The sequence below is a fragment of the Phacochoerus africanus genome, chromosome 2 (genome assembly GCF_016906955.1).
Source record: "Phacochoerus africanus isolate WHEZ1 chromosome 2, ROS_Pafr_v1, whole genome shotgun sequence".
NCBI classification, from domain to species: domain Eukaryota; kingdom Metazoa; phylum Chordata; class Mammalia; order Artiodactyla; family Suidae; genus Phacochoerus; species Phacochoerus africanus.
Window position 1 is genome coordinate 161,154,959 of NC_062545.1, and position 22,686 is coordinate 161,177,644.

Consider the following 22,686-nt stretch of genomic DNA (forward strand, 5'->3'; position numbering starts at 1 on the left):
CTGGGTATTCATGATTCTGCCCATCTCTCTTCTCGCAGGACTTTCCCTTGTTTACTTTTCCCTCTCCATCCATCATCCTTAGCCTTTCTGCTCTCACTTTCTCCCTTCAGGATATAAGAAACAATGCTCAAGTTTCCTCCTTCAGGGCCTCTTCCCTTCTTTCTACTGAGGTATAGTTTACATCCAGTAAAGCACACAAACCATAAGGGTACAGTCAAAACAATTTTGTATAGACTTATACCTAGAACAATAAAGCCCAGAAAAATACAAAGAACATTATCAACAGCAGATGGCTCAAGCCATCATTAATCATTTCATCAATAACCTCCTGAAAGGTAACAACTATTATGATCTATCACCAAAAATTAGTTTTTCCTGTTCTTCATATAAATGTCATACAGTGTCTCTATTTTATATCTGAATTCTTTCACCAACATAATCTATTACCACTATATTTAAAAATATAGACATTCTTAGAATTCCCTCGTGGCTCGCTGGGTTAAGGACCTGGCATTGTCACCGTAGAAACTCGGGTCACTGCTGTGGCATGGGTTCGATCCCTGGCTGGGAATTTTCACAAGCTGCAGGTACAGCCAAAAAAATATTAAAAATAGACATTCTTCAGAGTTGCTTACTCAGCCTTCTCCTCATGCTGCCCATGTGATCAATTGAGCAATTGCATTCAATCCAAAGAATTGAACAACTCCTAAATAGATAATTCCTGAGCTCTTCAGACATACCTGGATATCTTCCAGGTACTTTAAATTTAACACATTTAAAATCTAATTCTCCATCTCTCCCCCTCACCCAAAGCCAATTCCTGCTCCTATATTCTGCCTGTGGTTGATGGGATTAGAGTCAAGCAAACTAGAAACCTCCAAGGCAGCCTGACACACAAAACCCTATTGGTCCTGTTCACACTGTATCTCTGGCATGGAATACAGTGACACACTTCCTGACGTGGAAGACATACTCAAGTTACTTCAGGAATGAATAACAAATCATGAACTATTTCTTCTCCCCCAACCCAAGAATTCTATGTTCTAAACAACTGCCATGCCCGCAGGGACCAAGTCCAGATCTAGTCAAGACCTCCCACATACAGACCCTTGGTCTCACCCATCCCTACTCCTGGCCTACTCTTTCTGATATTCAAAATCACCTCCCACTACCCCATCCGCAGCAGAGTCAATAAATTCCTTATCTGGTACGACAACCACATTGTACAAACCTCAAAAAAGCATACTCTACATTACAATTATTTCTTTCTTACTAGGCTAAACTCCTAGAGGCAAGGCCATTCTCTGGTTGGATCTCCAGCTCCAAACAGAGTGTTTTAAATGTTTACTAAATGCCCCTTAACTAACTAAGGCCCCCTGACTCTTTCCAATCCATCTTCCAGCTGCCTACCAGTTAATACTGTATAATACAAATCTAATCATGTCACCCTCCACTTGAAAATGCTCAGAAGTTCCCACTGCTTATCAAGTCAAGTTCTTAGCATATGAGGCCTTTCATCATCTGGTCCCAATCTCCTTTTAAACCTCATCTCCTACCACTTTTAATCTCATCACCTAACATCCCGCCATTCCAATTACCCCCCATCCCTACACACATCGTGCCCTTTCATTCCTGTTTTAGTTCCTGACATGCCCTTTTCATGCACTGCTAGTCCCCCATTCACCCAGGGAGTCCTGTTCAGGAAGCCTTTCCTGAACATTCCAGGGAGAGTTGGTTTGATTGGCTTCTGGGCTCACTTGGTATTCTGTAAATGCCTTCATTAAGGCATCAAGTTTTACTGTAATCGTTTACGCAAATTCCGTCCCGATATATACCACCAGAAAGGAAAGCCTCAACATTCAAAAGGCATTCATCCCAAGAACATCAAAACTTTAATATAATCACTCATTAGACCTCTTCACCTCAATCCATGGCTATAGCCCCATTAGCATTTGAGTGTGGAAAAAAAAAGGCTCTTATAAGAAAACCAAGTAAATAAATAATATTTGTATCACCTTCCTGAGAGTTGCCATATATACAATAAACAGTAGAAAGCAAAAGGGCCCACGGAGATTTGGAAGCTGGATGGTGAGCCAGCTCCATTTACCAGATAAATGAATGACCATTGTTAGCTTAAAGCACAGGACCATTTCAAACTCATCCTCAGTAAAATCCATCTTCAACTGCAAAATATTTGTAAATAATCAAGAGCAGGAGACACACCTTCATTCATTTTCATATCACCAACTTCTAACCAGAGTACCTGACCCCCAGGCTTGACTGAATTAATCAGTGATACCCCCACACAACTCCTGCTTCCTACTTTCATGAATTGACCCATAATTCTCCCATCACTCAAAGTACAAAGGTCATCTACAAGCTTCTGTATTAGCTAGTGAGTCCTAGGATAATGAAAACATCTGTCTCCTTTTCTCTCTCCACTGCTCTAGTTCAAGCCCTCAGTATCTCAGTGAACCATACAAGCTCCTAATGGTTTCCCTCCTCCAATTCTAATCTCTCTCACTCCTATTTCATCCAACACTAGCACTTCTTAAACTGAACTGTGCAAACAAATCATCTAAGGAGCTTGTTAAAATGCCCATTATTCAGTAAGTCTGAGATGAGGCCTGAGAGTCCGCACTTCCAACACACTCCCAGGAAACACTGATGATGCTGGTCCACAGATCACATTTCAAGGAACAAGATTTCCACTCAGTGCTGTCTTGGAATAAAGTATCTAGCAAGAGACAACAAGCAGAAGCCAGATGACCATCAACCAGGAATGGTTAAGCAGATTTCTGTGCTAGGGAAGAAACTGACTAGATGCTTCGTGGTCCCCGCCAGTGTTCGGATTCTATATTCTTCCTGAGATACCCATGATGTTGTCACCCATCTTTCACCTGTGAGGCTTGGCAAAGCTATATCCTAGCAGGTATTATGTCAATTATTGCATTCACCAGCTATCAGCAGCTATCTATAGATATTTCTGGTTTAGTCTACTCCAATATTACAAATGTTTCTAAAAGATAAAGAAGATACTATGCAAGGGGGTATATAGAGTTGCGCTTATGACAGTACCTTAAAGATAAACGAACACCACTTCCCTAGATCCATCAGTGTTATCTGGAGGTTAATGCCACTTGGATTAGTCTATTATTTTCTTAGAACAAAGAAGCTATCGATCATTTTGTTGTTTGGTTGGGGTGATGGGGTGGGGCATCTTATGCACATCTACAGAGGCAGAAGGCAATGACAACTCCCAATTCTTTATTAGCAGGTGCAAGTCAATTTGAGTTAGATAACAAGCATTCCAAATATAGTGACTACAAGATGACCCCTACTCTCAGAAATGGACTTTTGTGTAGTATTGTCATAAGGACATTATCTTCTTCCGCAGTTCCAAGATGTCTGTTCATAGAACTTTTGTCATTATATTTATCAATAGGACAAAACTATTCAGATTTTGGTTAAAAACACCAAGTTCCTCTTATGACTTAGTTACAAGGGATTTTTAGCAACTATTTTATAAACACAAAGGCTAGTAACTTTCTTATGATTACACTGATGCTAACATTAATGTTAATATCATCCATGAAAATCACCTTGTCCAGTGTTGATATTACTCTAATGAGCTAACTGAGATCTCTATAAAAATTTGCCACAGAGGGCAGAAAGGTGCAAATGACCGTGGAAAATACACACTGGCAGGTAATTAACCTGAATGTTGATTAGTCTGAATCAGAAGTATTTTCATTTGAATTAGAACCATGACATTTTAGTCAGACAGGATCTGCATAATTTTTTAACAGGATGTTTATCATAATTTTAAAACTAACTTTAAAAGCAAAATAAAGATCTTTTCCAGCATTGTGATGCACACTACTACAAGAGACAATAATTCACAAAGACATTTGCCTTCCATGTAAAAGAAATTTGTAAACAGGCCTTCAGTAAAGACTTAACTTGCCACTGGTGTAGACACGTTTTACAGCCATGGATAAAATAGTTATATTTATATGAACACTTAAGAATTGTGTTTCTTCCCAATCCACACAGAAGTTTTTGAAAAAAAATTTCTTCACCCAGATAGTAGATGGGCAAAGACAAAAACAATACACCCAGGTTATGATCAATTCATCATTTTCCAAATTTTACATGAATGTAGCTGGTCTACATGACATTAAACCAAAAGAAAGTACCTGCATCCTCAGAAGATAAATAGCATTTCCCATAAACCTCATAATCTGAAGAAAGAAAACCCTCACAGGCCTTACAAAAAGAGGAGAATGTCTTTCAAGTGTACAGCAAGCCCCCTAGCAGGCTTCAGGGCAAACTTGAGCATGTGCACATGTGCGTTTTCTTTTCAAAAAAGCAAAAATTATTTGCATAACCCAGAATTTAGACCCTCACAAACTTGTGATACCTAATGAAGCCCAAATGATTCAAATGGATAAAAAGGCCTAGATAGAAAGGGTTGGTCAATCTTAACGGACTAAGCTAGAGTTACTAATCCTAAACTCAGTATGACTGGACTCTGAACTACTTAGTAATTTATGGTTGCTTCTCAGACAATTCAGGATTCCATAACTATAGCAAGAATCTACTCTATCTGGTCCTTCAAGATGCCTCAGGGGCCTTCTGGGGATAATGGAGTCAGGAGCCTCTCCTTTATTGCCGCTGCTGTCATCCGTGTCCCCCACTGCCCCTATCAGAACACTTTCCACCTTTATATTCAACACGTTGGCTTTTTGGTTTCCACAAACATGCCCTCGTATCTACAAATATTTCAAGGGATCCTAGAATAGTAAAATAGTCATCTTTGAATCAAAAGCATTTCTGACACAGTAGGTACTCATAATAATTACTGGATTCAATGAATGAATGAGTGAAAGTGTATAGTTTGCCAGTGTGACTGAGCAACAGCATATCCCATCTTCCTTAATGAGCCCTAAGTACCTCTAATTAACATTTGTGGCAATTAACCATTGCTAAAAATAACAACACCAGACTACAGTTGTATAACATCTCAGTTTACAAAGCACTTGCACATATATCATCAAATCTGAACCTCACAAAGTTCTCTGAGACAGATTTTTGTTTTAATCACCTTTCTCTCTCTCTCTAATAAATGAGGCTTAAGGAGATTACGGGGGTTCATTATAGGTCTCACATCAGGTAAAGAAGCAACCCACAATCAAATCTGGGTCCTAGTTCCTCCATCAATGCTCTTTCCACCCAAAGCCAAGAGCCTGGTTTATACCCAGTCCTGCTGTCCTAGGCACTTCCCCTCATGTCATCTGATCTTCTCAACAGCCCTACGTAGCACATAGGTATTACCTCTTTCTACGGAGAAGAGGGAAGTAGAGCTCTGGGGTCAGGGGCATCAGCAGAACACAAGCCGAAGCCTCAGCTACTTCAAAGTCCATGTTTCCCAAGTGCCAATATGCCCAAACTAGCCCCAGAAGGTTACTAAGGACACATTTTTCAACATTCAGTAAATCAAGCTATTACTACATAGTTAACTAGTTAACTCTAGCAGTAAATGCCTGGACTTGCATTCTGCCTGTGCCTTGCTTGATAGACAAATCCACACAAGGTACTTAAATTAAACTGCTTTGTAACTCAGTTGCTCTATCTGTAACCCTCCGGTGGTTATATTACCTACCTCAAATGCTTGTTATAAGGATTAAATGAGTTAATATGTATAAATCACTTACAAGAGTGCCTAGCATATGGTAAGGATGATATAAATGCCTATCCATTTAAAAAGAGGCATAAATTGATTTAAAATTGACAGTTTAAATCACTGAAGAAATATTCAATTATCCAACAAAAAGTGTGGGGACAACTGGTTCTTTCCTGCTTCTTAAAAAATTAAAGAACATAATGAAAGCTGAATCTTTTTAATGAACACACCTCTGAATGGGACTTTTTTTCATAATCTATTCTTAAATTTTTCTTCCAAATATTTTTTTAAGAATTCAATGATTGCTTTTTTCCAACATTTCCATTCTTCTAATAATTTCAACTTTAAAGTACAAATCACCATTGAGTTTCTGACTTTCTAGCACTGTAACTCTTTTCAGCCAATGTTCTATCATAAATTTAGTTTAGATTAAAATTTAGATTAAAGTTCTATTATAAATCCCCCAAAGGGTAACATCACCGATGAAATCTAATTTCCTCTCTGTGAATAAAAAATCCAACTGTACCCTTAGAAGCCCACCCGTAATCTGTCAAAGTGATATGTAACCTCTCAAAAGCACTGATTTGAATGAAAAGAAATTACCAACACCCTGAAGTAATAGAGAAAGCACCAAATTTGCAAAGCACACTCAATTTTTAAGCTTCCATTCTGAATACCAAATAAAGGAGGATCCAAAGAAAGTAAGTATACACAGTGTGGGAAAATAAGAACCCTAGACAGACAGACAAGCCCCTGGGTGCTATTCCTAACTCTGAAACTGATGTGATCAGCAATCTTGGATCAGACCCTTAACCTCTATGGGGCTTGCTTTCCTCATCTATAAAAATACAGAAGTTAGGAGCTCTCTGGGATCTTAAATTCTCTTCTCAAAATAACACAAAAATTTCATTTTCTTTAAGTGCTTTTTCTTCTACCGACTCCAGGCACAAGTCGACAGGCATATAGAGCTCACCAGGAATTAAAGCTAATGATCCAGTAGCATATTTGCATATTTGAATTCCTCAGGACAGAGTTATCACTACAGTAAACTATATAAACTGGATTATAAAAGTGTCTTATTTTATAAGTCAACTTAAGAAAAGAATCTTACTTTAACTTTTGAAAAGATATATTTCTTTAAATTAATCTCTATCTGTGCTAAATTCCTCTTTGAAGAGTAGGGCTATGTGGGAGAGGGTGAATCAAACATTATTCTGCCATTAGTCCCAAGATATTCTGTGTTGGTTGGCAACCTCAGGTTGACCTGTGTCTAGCAGGTCCAAGCCCATTCCTTTCTCCATGGCAAAAGGCAGGGGATTTGACTGCTTTCAAACCCATGGATAGGTCTAACAGAACTTAAAACAACTGCAAACTTTAGTCCTTCTAATTTGAAGAACAGGCTCTCTAATGGAGCCCCAGAGGGTACAGGTTGGAAGAGATCTTAGACTTACTCTAGTCCAAGCTCATCATTTACTGATGAGGAAATCAAAGCCTAGGATAGGTTAAAATGAATGCCCAAAGTCATACCAAGTTTCCCAACTCTCAGGCTAGTTTCTTTAATTACAGACCATTTTCTCTCAATCAGAGTGTAAGATTAAAACGGTACAAATTCCTTCCAAAGTTGTTTTTGAAAAGAACAATTACTTTCACCTGACCCCAGGAAACATCCGCCAAACTAAAAAATCATAAGAGATAGATGGCATCCATTCAAGTGCTGAAGTATAGTCAAAAAGCTCTCAAAATAAATGGATAGGGGGAAAAAAAGAATTCTTTATATACATTTATGTATATTTCTAATACATGACAATGAAGCCCAGAAACTGCTCCTGTGCATAAAATTTAGCTCTTTGGACCATGTGTCAGGAGTGAACTGATTATAATTACGAAATAGGCAATGAAAAAGTATAGTTCATACTTTCTTTCGCTGTATTTTAAAACATGCCTCATATGGTAAAAGAAAGCCCAAACATTCTAACATATTATTAGTGGAGGCAGGTAGGTATATGAAGATTCATTCTCCTCCCTGCTCTTCATCAGATGTATGAGTCAGTAGCAACAGACAGCAACAAATAACAAAACTCTTCCTGCTTGAAAAGAATTTGGGGGGAAAAGAACTAAAAACAAAACCAACCAATTCAAATTATCTCAATTTTCTAATTAGATTTTTTCATTCATTATTGAAATGGTCCAAAACCAAATTATTTCAAATTTCATTCAGTCTTCAACTGAATGTTTTCACACAACTGGAAATGAAACTAATTTACTTCTAGCAAGCTTCATTTGAAAAAAATATATGCCAACAATTCTGGATTTTTTTGTTTGTTTTTGCTTAAGCACTGATATTTACAAACTCATAATATGCGTACAAGCTACAAATAAATAGAGTATTTCACTCCATTTCACATAGACCACCTAGGCTCCAAATTCACAAAGCCACTGGACTTCTACCTTCATACGACGCTTTATCATTAAATACCTTTTACAATGTATTAAAGCAATCTCAAATGTAAAAATACAGCAGGGAAACAATTATTTCAGCATCAACGTGGCATTATGAGCTGGGGTTATGCTTTGTTTCATTTAACATATTAAAAGGGATACCAAGTATATATTCTCTATTTATATAACAGAACCATTCCACCTCCAAATCAACATGTAATAACACTTCAATAATCCAGTTACTGTTGTTATTCTTGATTCTAACGCACAATTATGACACAACTTGAAATAGCTGCTATTTCATAGTTAACCAAATACCCCCTTATTCTTTAATCGAAATAACATTAAAGTCCATTTTTCCCAGACCTGTGAGTTTCAATTTATCAAAATTTTCCAAAGTCTAGAACTGGAAGTTTTATAGCAAATTGAAACACAAGTCACAAAGACTTACGTTATAAATACTCAATATGCCTAAAGAATCCATACAGTCAATTTTGTTTTTTAATTATACTATCTTTAGAAAACCAGAGGTAAGTATAAAAAAGTTTGCCCCCAAAGCAGAAGGACATGAGCCCAGATTCAAAACCCCTCATTACCAGTGCTGTACCAGACGCCTGGGATTAAAGGGATGGAACAGGTTTTGGAAGGTGGGACTTTTAAAAAAAGGCTTCATTTTCCCAGACTATTTTGGACATTTTGATAACATCTCTTTCTCTTTTTCAAAATCTCAGGCATCTTTAAAGGAAAAGCTTTTCTATTGAGTGGTTTCAGGACCCCTCAATTTTCACAGTACAAGAATTAAACCCTTCTCCTGTCCAGAAAGACTGAACCGTGTTCAACTCTGGCACATAACAAAATCATTAAATCTAAGATGCCTCTTTGACAGATGTCTCATTAAATCCACCTCAAAGTTGAGGTAAGAGATGCCTTTGAAAAGAGGGGAAAAAACACCTGTTAACGCTAAGAAAACTTTGAGAACTCTCTCAAAATTCACATACAGCTTCACTCATGTGAAAGAAAAGATATTAATAGTGTGTAGTGCATCTTAAAATCTCCTGCCATGGGAGAAATGCCTCTGTACGGCTGTGTGTTTAACACAATCCCTGGGGACCCAAACAGGAAGGAAGGCTGAAGATGCAGGGCACATACCACCAGCTGCTTGACAAAATTCCACAAATTCAGTTCAACAAATGTTAAATGTTAAAATGCCCAGTGTTATACTAGCCTTGGATCATATACAATGTCGATGAATCTTATATTACCAATAAATCAAATTCAGCACTCTTAAAAAAGAGAATGAAACAACAAAAGCACCTTACACTTTAAAAAAATAGTAAAAATGTTGGCTAAACCAATAATTGAAGGTGGTTGTTTTAACAATCTTATAAGAACAAAAAGATAAAACTTTCAACCAGAAACTTTATAAACTTATTTACACTCATCTCCTCTCAACACGATTATTTCAATGAGCACAATAAAAAACACATCATTTAGGGATAATTATAAAATTCAGGGAGAATAGCTTACTCTCTAGATCTATAAGAGATATGAATGATAAAAGCTGAATAGCACAGTGACATTAATAAAGAACTACCAATCACTAAAGTACAAATAAATTTGCTTTAAAATGAAATATTTACACAATCCTTTCATTTTAGGTATTTTCCATACTTTACAAGTATTTTCAATACTTTACAAGTACAGCTATATTTTATAAAGGAACTGAAATGTCACACCTCCATCCTCAAAAGTTATCCAATTTTCAGATAAGGTGTTAATGCTCTGTACGCAATGAATATTTATAGCTTAACAACTGAGGCATACCTGAATAAAAGAATAAAGAATCATCAGGTAAACTTTATTTCTTAGCAATTCAAATGCATGCATGATTATTTGCAACCACAATATTTAGAACATTTTAGTATTCTTCCTGTATTGTCTATTTACCAGTCTTGCTTCTATTATGTTTTATGTTTTCTTTACGTTTTTAAAGGCAGCACGATAAAAATAAATCCATCCATATTTCACAAGGAATATATATCTCTTTGGACTAGAGGATACTATCACCTCATTACCAACAAAAAGAATATTTTCTGAATGCTTTTAACCATATGAAAGATTCAAGTGTAAATGAAATTCAGCATTGATTCATGGAAAATAATATAATTATAAAACAGAATATCCATGCTCTCTCTTCGCAACTCTGCCAAGAACTGAAAAACCACAAGCAAGAATCAAAATTCTCTATGCACCAGTTTCTCCATCTGAAAAGAGGACTGACACCAACTCCTCCCTAATAATGTTTCTGAAAGGATAAATGAGATAATTTATGTGAACGCCCTTCAAGATTTTTGAAGATGATAAACCCAACATATTAAGACATTATCAAATCATAGTTACGAAGGACAAGACAGCATGCATTTTTACATCAAAAACAATAAATAAATTTAAATACGAAAAGCAACAAAGAGAAAAGTCGAATCCTTTATTCTTAACAGGACTGCTTGAGCACACACTGGGGTCACATGTTCATACAACGTTACCCAATACTGCTGTAATTATAGTACTAAGAGACTGCTCGTCAATATTACAGCTTAATGCTGAACCACCCCTTCTTGGCTTCCATGTAGGAAAACCATGTAAGGTTTGATCATACCCAGAAGAGAAAAAGAGAAGAAATATGAGAGAGTGAGGAGTCCATTCTCTTGAGCCATCCTGAGAAGTCACATATAAAAGCATCTTACCCAAGGTCCACTAGGCACAGTGGGTGTACTCTCCACTCTGTCAACATCCTTTCCCACTATTACAATTTGAACTAAATATCTAGGTGATTAAATCTAAAAGGCAATAGAAAAGAGTCAAAAAATATAAAAAATATAGTTTAATATTGCCCTTGATCAAGAACTCAGATCCCTCCACCACCAGGAGTCCAAAACATAACAAACTCATTAACGTTTTGCAGTACATCACTTAATGTCAAGCAACCTAAATTCTTGAATTTTTTTAGCCTAAAATTACTGTTTCAGGTAAAATTTAAGATGGCTGATCTTAAAGGGAAAATAAATGTTAATGTATCTAACATACTTAATACAAGTCACTTCAGATAAAGCCATAATTAAATATTTTCAGATTTTAAATCAGCTAAGAGAATGGTTGCTTGCAAGGTGCAGTAACAACTTTTAAACTGTTTTCATCAGCTCTGCAATTAGATATACTATTTGTCCAAAGACTTCTAGCTCATTAAAGACTTTCACTTTACCAAAATAAACATTTAAATATTCAAAGCAACCACAAATGGCTTTCAAATCCTTTTAAGAATATTTGGGCCAGGTTATAAATACTAAAATTTAATTGGAAGGTGACCCTCAAGAGTGAAAGCTCTCCACTGGATAAGAACTTCTCAAAAAAAAAAAAAAAAAAGCAGCTGATAAATCAGATAAACTAGATAGACAACATATAACGAGCTCAACTCAGATATAGGAGAATATTCAAAAGTCTTCAAAGGCAACTTCCTAATCTATCCTTAAATCCAACTATACAGATAAGCAAAAGATATGCAGCAGTACTTTTAAGAGTAAGTTACGTATAAAATTATTAAAAAATGAACACAGTACACAACACCCTCTTAAAACAAATGTCCACTCTCTTAAGGAAAAAGAATTACTACCAAAATGGAACACTTTCCTGTTGGGTGTCCTACATTCCAATACAGCACAATGGTAATTTCTAGGAATCTCCACCAGCTTCGTGCAAACCTTCACTACATTCGAAGTCCTGACAATGTTCCCATGATAAGTGGGACCACCTTATAACAAAGTCCTTTTGTCCATCAATAACTAAAATTCTATGCAAAAGTACAAGTGGACTCACTATATGCTAAATTTTATTCTATGGCAAATGAATGAACACAGCGAAGAAGTTCAGTGTATTAACTTAGACCTAAAATAAACTCAGCTTTGTATAAAATAAGCAAGTAGGCATCTTTATGACAATCAGGCGTCTTCCTTCTAGGACCTGCAAACTGCCTTCATTATTCAAGAACAGGTTGGAGCTGTGTGTGGCTTCCCCATTTTATTATTTTTATGAGCATATTCAGAGTTATGTTATGTATTTACGCTGTGCATATAGAAATAAATCAAATAAGTTCAGAATGAAGTAACAATTACTGCTTTTCATAAAGAACAAAACAAAAAGATTAAAATGAGCACACCAGAAATTTAAGATTTAACCAGAAAGATGTCACCTTTATATTGAGATAAGTTTTTAAAAAAACAAACCTATAAATTATCCGCTTAGAACATTTTAGACACACTTGAAGAGACAACCAAGGAAAAGCAAAGATTTAAATGTCATGACTATGACACTTAAAACCCTGCCCATGGATATTTATCGTGATCAACAATTCCATTATGAGGAAAAGAAGAGATGCAGAGCTCTTTCTATGCAAAGTATGTTCAATACTGCTTTTTGAACATGTAGCTTGCTTTATATAAATTTCCTTCAATGTAATGGGTTACAAGGGCATTTATCGTTCTCATGTTAACAGAATAGTCTCACTCCAAGTGTGATTACCATTAATGCCATTGTAAAAATAACAGTATTTTACAAATTACATGAGCTATACAGGATATAACTGTTGCTCCTACATGAAAAAAAAAAAAAAAACCACCTATTTTCTAGACCGTAAACTTTTCAAGGCTTGTCCCATGGTTGGGATATTATTATTTTCAGCTACTACATATGCTCTTGTATTGTGATACAGTTTTCTTTAGGAGGCAAAAATCCATCCAAAATCCTCTTGAATTACAGAAAAACCTCAATTAAATGTATAGGAGCATCTCACCAGGCATGCTCCAGTCGTGCATATTTCAACGAGGGAGTAAAGATTTCTTCATTCAAACTAACTACTAGAACACAAGTTGGCACAAAAGTCTATTGAAATAGAAAGAATGGCTTCATATTAATGAAATTACAAGTGCGGATTATTTTCCCACCACCACGTACAACCTAGAATAGTAAATATGGGGAATCTAATTACTTTCCTGATTTAATTTTGTTATGCTAACTTGGTTTTAAATAAAATTCTTTATCACTAAGAACGTAATTCTTGAAACAGAGGAGAAAAAGGATGCAAACAACTTATTAAGCTCAAAAATAACCTGGATCTATAGCTCCCTAATTTAGTACCAAGTCTTTAACCAAAAGAGAAACATGTCCCTCCAGTCAAGAATTTGATCTAATATATCAATTATATCTCAACAAAACTGGAATAAATCCTAGGAAAAAAATTAAAGACTTTTAACCTTGAAATTAAAAAAGAATGAGGAGGATTTTAGATCACACTAAAGAGACAACGGCCACTTAAAATCTCACGGCAATTCTCTACATCCCTATTGCAAGTCACAAAGCTATGGTCAGTGCTGGCTATCAAGGATAGAAGAAAGAAACAGAAATGGACAAACCCACTTTTGATGCAAGAATCAAACTTGCAGAGGAAACAAAGTCACAAAGCACTGAGCAAAAGTAAAGTGGATCTATCTGCCAAGCTCTATCCAGGACTAAGAGGGCAAAATGGGCAAAGTGAAGGAGGGCTCCCGCTGACCTGACGAGGGGCGAGCTCCCAGGATGGAATGGCAAGCTGCGGACAGGCAGACGTAAGGGAGTGTGTTCCAGAATCATTTTCCTCTCTAGGTATTACTTGCACGTGATAGTTCACCTGAAATCCCCAACTGCCTCAAACCCAACCAGCCCGTGGGCAGAGGCCCGAAGGAAGCGCCTTCATTGTTACATGCCCCACTGCCTCTTTCAGGAGCGTCTGCTTCCTGTATTTCCTGGTGGCTGCCTTTCCACCTCTCCCACGTTGCTTCTCAACCTCGGAGCCCTGAAACTGACAAAACCTCACGGATTTTAAATCTGCTCAATTCACTATTACACAGACGGCACGTGAAGCTGGGGAAAGTAACAAAGACTCCCGAGGGCCCGCGCTGTCTCCGGGTCTGAGCAGACGTTTCTCCGGACCTGGAAGTGCTTATCCTCCCACTTCCAAAGTGCAGGTGATTTCCTTACCTGCATAGAAGCGGATGAGGCAGCCGATCTCCGAGTCCATGCCTTCCTCCTGCACCCTCCACAACTCCCCAAATCCCAGCTGGAAGAGGTAGTCATTTTGGATCTGCAATGGCTTCTCATCCGCCTCCAGGCGCCGAGTGGTCTCTCCGTGGAGCTGCACGTACAGGGTGGGCGGCGGAGGCGCCTTTTCCGAGGTCTCCCCGTCCCCTCCCGAGGTTGACTGGGGGCGGCCGAGGGCCGCCGCTGCCACCACATTCTCCTCCCGAGGCGGATCGAGGGCAGCAGCTACCGGGCCCTCGACGCCCCTCGAGGCTTTCGGCTGCGACGGAGGCGAAGCCAACAGGGAAGGTGGCCGGGCGCCCCCTCCATGCCTGGGGTGCGCGGAGCGGCCAGGCAGGCGGGGCTGTCCCGGAGGCCCCATCGGGGCTGGAGCCGAGTCGATCTCGAGCTCCTCCGACGACGACGAGGAACCGCCGCCGCTGCTGTAGGGATCTAGCCGGTCCGACACACTCTCGGCGCTGGGGCTCAGGCTGAAGCTCTCGGTGTCGGAGGACGGGCCCGTGGCCGCGCAATCTAGGGGCCGCGGGACACCCGGCTCGCCGGGACTGGAGTCCGAGGGCGCGGGACTGGCGCGGGAGGCGTGACGCTCCCACCCGTCCCGGGCGCTGGGCAGCGGCAGGTCGGCTGGAGGCGCGCGCGACGACCCCCCGACGGCAGCCAGCCCGTTGCTTCCGCGCTGGGGCCCCAAGTCCCGCGGCTCCGCTGTCGGGAGCCGGGAACCGGCGTCGGGGGGCCCCTTGCCCAGCACCTTCACCACTCCGCCGCCTTTGTGGCCCACCTGGAGCAGGCGGGCGGCCACCTCTCCCGCCGTGGTGTCCAGCGTGCAGAGCACAGGGCGCAGGTAGGTCGAAGCCATGTGGCGGTCGAAGACGTGCACGCAGCCCCGCTGGAGCTGGTGCCGCACCCAGTCCCGGTCCGACGGCTGCAGCTGCAGCATCTGCCGGTGCTTCAGGAGCAGAGTCTTCCTGTCCAGGCTCCGTGTGCACAGCGACGCCGAGGCCGAGCAGGAGGCTGGGAGACCGGCAGTGCTGGGGGAGTTCGAGGCGGCAGCCGCGGACGACGACGACGACGAGGAGGACGACGACGAGGACGAGGCGGCGGCTGCCGCGGACAGATTCCTCTTCAACCGCCCTCTCCGCAGCAGCAGGGAGTTGGCACCGCCACCGGCCCCGGGCACCGGGGCAGCCCCGCTGGCGGTGGGCTGGGGCGCGCCCCGCCGCCTCCTGCGACCCGTGCCTCCCGCCCGGCTAGGCAGCGGCCCCGGCTGCGCCTCGCCGGGGGCCTCGTCCCGCGCACCGCCGCTCGGGGCCGCCAGGGTCAGCGCGGGCTCCGTGCTCCGGCAGCCCCCGGCTCCCGCCGCCGCCGCCGCCGCCGGAGCCTGGTCCTCCCTGCTGGTCTCTGGGAGTCGCTGCGCCGTAGCCGCGGCGGCGGGCTCCATTGCAGTGGGGCTTCGCGCTTCCCCCCCAGCTCCGGAGGCAGCGGGCGGAGAGCGAGGCGGGGAGGCGAAGGTGGGAGACGGCGGCGGAGCGGGGAGAAGTGAGAGTCCAATGGCGTTCGGCACGGCCGTTCCAGAGGATTATGTGGCAATTCGGAGCATTCCGTCGGTGTCTCGGTGTTCCATCCCGCGCGCGCGCCCGCCCGCTGGCCTCACCGCCACCGCCCCCCCCCCCACCACACACACACACACACACACACACGCCCTCCCCGCCCCGGTCGCGGGCTCCCCAGCGTAGGCCCCGCCCGTTCCCCCACCTCACCCTGGATAACCAGCCTCGAAGTGGGCTCATTGAATATTAATCACGTGCCGGGAGCGGGGAGGCGGGCGGGGCGGGAGCTCCTCGGGGTCTTCATGAATATGCATCGCCTGCATGACGGCATTCCAGAGAGGACAGGGGAGAGCATAGGACGGCGGCGAGGCGGGGCTTCAGGGTAAACAAACGTGACGCGTGCGTAGAGGGCGGGGCTGAGGAGCAGTTTCCCGGGAGGTTCCTGCGCGGGCCTTAGAGAAGGGGCGGTGCCAAGACAGGGGCGCGCAGTGCACCTTGGGAGTTGTGGTTCTGGTGCGCTGATGGATGTGCCCGAGGGGAACGTGGCGAACTACAAACCCCAGAGATCCTTAGACTAAGTCCCTCCTTGCAAACAGCAGCTGGCGATGGACAGTGGGTATTGTGCCCTCTGCTGTTGAACTCGGTGGTCGGAATGTTCTTGTTCATAAACTTATATCTAACCCGCCTACTCCCACTCCCCAGAGACTTTGTTTTTTCCTGCTAATTGAAAGAGGACTTTGAGAAACTCTAAACTGTACGAAGGTCCCAGGTCCTTTGTCTTCATCTCCACCACCCATTGTATGAGATACAAATACACATCCACAGCACAAGATAATTGGCAGTCAAAGCCAATTATTTACCCCCCCAAGTATTCAAGGCCAGGGAAGATAGGCAGTGTCAGCAAATTCTAACTTGGCCATGCTTTCAACGTGCCTGGTGGAAATCGTGCAACTCCGAGCCGATCCTACATCTGAGGAGAAAAAAGGCAAGGGGCTGGGATCTCACTTTTCCCGATTGATCTTAAGGTCTGAAGTAACTTCATGACACAGAAAACGATTAAAAGTAGAGGAAACGTTGGAATGGAGACACGGTGGAATAGGAGATGGGCAGGTCCTGTGTGTTCTTAAAGTTTTCTTTTTTTCTTTCAGTATTCAGAAAAAATTATCTTCTACGGCTACAGTGTTTAGTTGTGGGCTAAAAAGCTGCATTCTCTGTCAGTTAAAACAGTATTTTAAGTAACTAGGGTAGCTTATTATTAAAAAGAATTTAGTAAACCGTTTAAATTGAATTACCATTTCTCCATACTGTTTTATAAACTGAGTTTACTACGCATGCGCCTTTTTCAACTGCATACTATCCGGAACCTACCTTAATTTCATTGAAGTTACTAAATTTGGGGATGAGTTGGGGATGGGGGCGGGTGTTGAGGAAAAAGGAAGGGAAAGAAAGAGAGGGAAGGAGAAAGAGAGAGAAACTGGAAATTGTAGCTCAAAGAACAAACTAATAAGCGCAGGGAAAGTTGTACTTAGATAATCTACACAGTTTCAGTGAAGAGGATGAAAAATAAGTATCGATTCTTGAAGTTCCTGAAAATGATTTTCTATGTTTTTATTTTGAATGAATTTCCATATTTTTCTATTCTATATTTCCTCTTGTCCTCATGAAACTAATAATTATTCCATTTCAATTCAATGAACAGCACAAAGTTACATTTTTTAAATTAGGGAGAATGCAAATAATTATAAACATATGCCAGGAATTCTATTACAGCAGGTGAATAAATCAGATACTGTCCTTGCCTTCATAGAGCTTACAGATAAGGAAGAAAGACATTCAACAGTGAGAGGGATGTAGAGGAGGGAAAAATACCGGATTCCATAGGAAGCAGCAAAAATAAAACAAGGGGAACTAACCTAGTCTGGGAAGTCCAACAATAGAGACTTCACTTTGGATAAAATTTTATGGAATGAGTGAAACTGATTGCTTGCTGAAGGATCAGTGTCTGAAAGACAGTAAAGAGGCAGAGAAAGAGGTAATATTAAAGATGAATTTCAACTGCACCAATGCATTTCATTACCTTGAGTAGCACATAACCCAAACTATCCTAAAAATGAAAAAAAAAATGGTATTTAAATTTAGCCTTCCTTTTATTTTATTTATTTATTTGTCTTTGTTGTTGTTGTTGTTGTTGCTATTTCTTGGACTGCTCCCGTGGCATATGGAGGTTCCCAGGCTAGGGGTTGAATTGGAGCTGTGGCCACCGGCCTACGCCAGAGCCACAGCAACGCGGGATCCGAGCCTCGTCTGCAACCTACACCACAGCTCACGCCAACGCCAGATCGTTAACCCACTGAGCAAGGGCAGGGACCGAACCCGCAACCTCATGGTTCCTAGTCGGATTCGTTAACCACTGCGCCACGACGAGAACTCCTAGCCTTCCTTTTAAAAGGTTTAAAAAAACAAAGAGCACATTCAGTTTCAGTACTAAAACATGAACTATTTATATTTCTTTATATTGGTTAGTTCCTTAGTTGATTTCCAATAAACCTCTTTTTTTCTGTATTCAGAAATATATATTAACTCCCATATATTTGCTTTCTAGAGTTATATTTATTCAGCTAATGTAACAAACTCAAGGAAGTTTGTTCTAATTGTAAATACTGTAATCATTGGCACAATGTCCATTTGCATCCTCTCTAAGAAATTATAACACTGTACTCAATCTAACTCCACATTCTGTTGTTTAGCTTTACACAGTTGCCACAATGCTGCCCTTTTTGCCTCTAGGAATTTTGTTTATGCTTAAATTTATAACCAAAAAAAAATCCCCCAAGGGGGAAAATGAAAGTAAAAACATTGCCTGGAGAATTTAGTATTCAACATATTAGAGGGGGAGGAGCTGGAGAGTCATCATGCACACCTGTTAGACTTGGTTTGAGGGATTACAAAATTGGCAGGAGGAAGGGAATAATGAATAATGTTAAGGTATCTCAACACGAAGAAAAAGGAAATATATTCCAGCCTCAGAAAATAGTGAGTTTGGTTTGGGAGAAGTTTTTTGGTGAAGAGGAAGAATGCAGAATATAATTTTTTTTGTCTTTTTTTTTTTTTTTTTTTTGCTATTTCTTGGGCCGCTCCCACGGCATATGGAGGTTCCCGGGCTAGGGGTCGAATCGGAGCTGTAGCCACCGGCCTATGCCAGAGCCACAGCAACGCGGGATCCGAGCCGCGTCTGCAACCTACACCACAGCTCACGGCAACGCCAGATCATTAACCCACTGAGCAAGGGCAGGGACCGAACCCGCAACCTCATGGTTCCTAGTCGGATTCGTTAACCACTGCGCCACGACGGGAACTCCCAGAATATAATTTTTAAAATATAATAAACTATTTCAGGCTTAGTGACACTCATCTAAAAGACATTATATTTGCTTGTATCTAAAATAACAAAAACCAGAGCTGAAGAAAGAGCAGAAGAACAAGGGTTCACAGTGTGATCCATCCTTCATTTTACCTCCAAACCTTCAATAAATTAACTAAACTTGGGTGTTAGAGGAAAGAGAGAAAGAAAGAAGAGTTCATAAAGAATAGACAGTCCAGGAGTTCCCACTGTGGTGTAATGGGATCACTGTGACGCAGCTTCCATCCCCAACCCTGCATAGTGGGTTAAGGATCTGGTGTTGCCACAGCTGTGGCTTTAGTCACAACTGCAGCTTGGATCTGACACCTGACTGGGGAATGGCATCTGCCAGGGGCAGCCAAAAAAGAAACAAATAAATGTCCAAAAAATAAAAATAAAAACAAATTTCAAAAAAAAAGGATAGACAGTCCCTTGAACACCAACTGGAACCTCGTAGTTGAAATAACAATGATAAGGGCAATGAAACTTGTTTGCTAGTATCATGAAACATCATCCAGACCATCCAAGCCAACCTACACTGTACAGTTTCTCTGAACAAGAAAAAGATTTCAGTTAGGGACAAATATTTTCCAGATAGTGGCTTCTCCCTCTTGAAAGCAGAGTGGGGAATAGGCCAATATCTTGAAACCAGGTAACTCACAAACAAGCCCCCCTCCCAATTTAAAATTTTCCAAATATACAATCTAATAACACATTTCTGACTAGCCACACTTTTCAAAGAATCATATCTTCAAATGCTAAAAGATAATCCCCCAAAGAAGCAACAGATGTAAAAGTTACAAACCCTGATGCCAACTTGTTAAAATATTTTCACAGCTAAGTATAGAAAAAGAGAACATAATTTTCAATTTACTGCCACAGTTTATGTTATGCTCTGTGATTTATAACTGACTTGCTATGTTTTGTATCTAGGTTAATCCCTGTTTGCATCCTTAGATCCAAGATAAAAGAAACCATCTTTGGAATTTTTTTTCCTAATATAAGCAGTTGGAATTTTAATGGAGGCATGAATTGATGGGGGGATGGTTTCAGTCTGAATTGTTAAGGGCTCAGCTGTGTCCAGAAATAAACTGAGAAAGATGCAATACACAATGTAATACATTTAGTTAGTACATTATGAACAAGGAATCTAATTATAGTTTCACATTTTTATATCCTTTGAGCTACTAGTGGTTTACCATCCCTAAATTGCTCACTATTTACGCGTTCTTTTTTACTATGAGGGACCCATTTAGCAAATTACTGCTCTAGTGCACTAAATGGGCCCCACGTGGCCAAACTGAACTCATATGCTCCCTGCTCATTGGCAGGACAAGACCTTCTGGGCTCTCTGAAGCCTCACCCCTCCCTCGCAAACTTATCATCTGAACTCTATCCAGAGCTTAGATTGCCACAATCATTTTAGGTCGTCTACTTTATAGCTATGGCTTGATAACTTTTCAGATTTTAGTGAACCCTTTTTAATCCCATAATTCTTTGTCTTTTTTCTTATTCCTCATATCCTGCCTCACAGAAATAAACAGAAGTGTTACTCATCACAATAATGAAGTATTAGACTGAGAAATAGAGATATGTACCCCCACCACTTCCAGGAACAATATAAAATACCTGGGACAGTCATTCAACAAGTATTTATTAAACTTTTATATGTAGGCACCATTTACCCCCAGTAAATAATATAGATAAAAACACCTACCCTAAGGAAGCTTACTTACAGGCATTGTCATTTTTTTAAAGATTTAGTTAAAATTGACCTATTCTCTTCTTTTACATAGATGGTTCTTATTTTAGGTAAATGGGATATGTGAAAATCTAAATTACATATTAGGGTATAAATATTTCTTCCCAAAGTATTCTTTATTTTTTTCTCATATAAATTCATCATACAATTGTTTTAAACACTGGGCTTTCATAACATTAATACATTTTAAAATGTGTAGGAGTTCCTGTTTTGGCACAGCAGAAATGAATCCGATTAGTATCCATGAGGATTTGGGTTCAATCCCTGGCCTCCATCAGTGGGTTAAGGATTCGGCGTTGCCATGAGCTGTGGTGTAGGTCTCAGATGTGGCTCAGATCTGGCATTGCTGTGGCTGTGGCATAGGCCGGCAGCTGTAACTCCAATTCAACCCTGAGCCTGGGAACTTCCATATGCCAAGACTACAGTCCTAAAAAGAAAAAAAAAAAAGTGTAAATTTTTGCCCAGGTTTTAGAAACCCGTTTTTGGTTCTAACAAATGCTTACTATCTCTTTCCATCAAGATTCATAGCTAGCAAAAATCCTTCCTATATCATCCCAAAGCATTTCCCCCTAAACTGTCCATGGTTAAAAATAGAAAGGTATCCTCCAGATGATTCCCCTATACTTAGAGTCATTCATTATACCCTGGGTTTCTCGTGTGTGTGGTTTTTTTTTTTTTTTTCCCCAAAAATAGATTTATAGGAGACACACTGAATCCCTAGGAATCCTGCTCTTTCTCCTCTATTTCCCCTCAGCGGAACTCCTGGATCTCTTTATTTCTTGGGGCTACCATAGCAAAGTACCAGGAACCAGATGGCTCAAACAACCAAAATTTCTCCTCTCACAGTCTGAAAGTCTAAAATCAAGGTGTTGGCAGGACCATGCTCCTTCTGAAGGCTAGGGCTGGGGTGAGGGGATCCTTTCTTGCCTGGTCCAGCTTCTGGTAGTTGCCAGCATTCCTCCAAGTAAGGTCTTGGAGCCACCTTACTAGAGTCTCTTTCCTCTGCTGTCTGTCATCACACACCTTCTCCCTGAGTCTCATGTCCAAATATCCCTCTTCTAAGAACGACACCAGTCTCTGAACCAGGGCCCATTCTAATTCACTATGAACTCACCTTAACTTGCCTGCATCTGCAAAGACCCTATTTCTAAATAAAGTTACCTTCCAAGGTGCCAGGTAAATGCCAGTTTTGGGGGGACACTCCAGTACACTGGGTGTTTTGTTTTGCTACTCAAGATGGAAAATCTGAAATTTATCAGACTTCTAGATTTGTAAAATCCTCCCCCCACAGGGTTCCCCCCACCAAAGAAATTAGTGACCAAACTAAGGTTATTTACTTATTACTCACTCATTTAAGTTTTTTTTTTAATGTCATGTCAAAGTTTATTTTTTTCTTTTATGAAAAAAATGAACTGATGCATCCCTGCTGATTATAATCAAGAAAAAGGAGGGGAAAACATTTATTACCATTATCAGAGAATAGAATACTGATCACTAGAGATGCTATGACAAGAGATTATAATAAAGAAATTATAAAAATATGTTCAATAACTTAATTGAAATGGATGCATTTCTTTGAAAAACACATTTAGCAAGCATGATTCAAGGGCACGTTTTAAAAATGAATAGCCACATATCTGTTAAAGGAATGGAATTTTATTTTTTTATTTTTATTACTCAATTAATTTATTACATTTATAGTTGTACAATGATCATCACAATCCAA

General features: G+C 40.6%; 1 protein-coding gene across 1 annotated transcript in view; it reads right to left on the minus strand.

The window, feature by feature from the left end:
- The window catches only part of PHLPP1 (PH domain and leucine rich repeat protein phosphatase 1), a 217,573-nt gene extending 201,652 nt beyond the window's left edge, over positions 1-15,921 (minus strand). Inside the window, exon 1 of the mRNA XM_047767008.1 lies at positions 14,192-15,921. Within this exon, the coding sequence (XP_047622964.1) occupies positions 14,192-15,689 (1,498 nt within the window). The 5' untranslated portion in view covers positions 15,690-15,921. The remainder of the gene's footprint in view (positions 1-14,191) is intronic.
- Between the last annotated feature and the right edge of the window lie 6,765 nt (positions 15,922-22,686).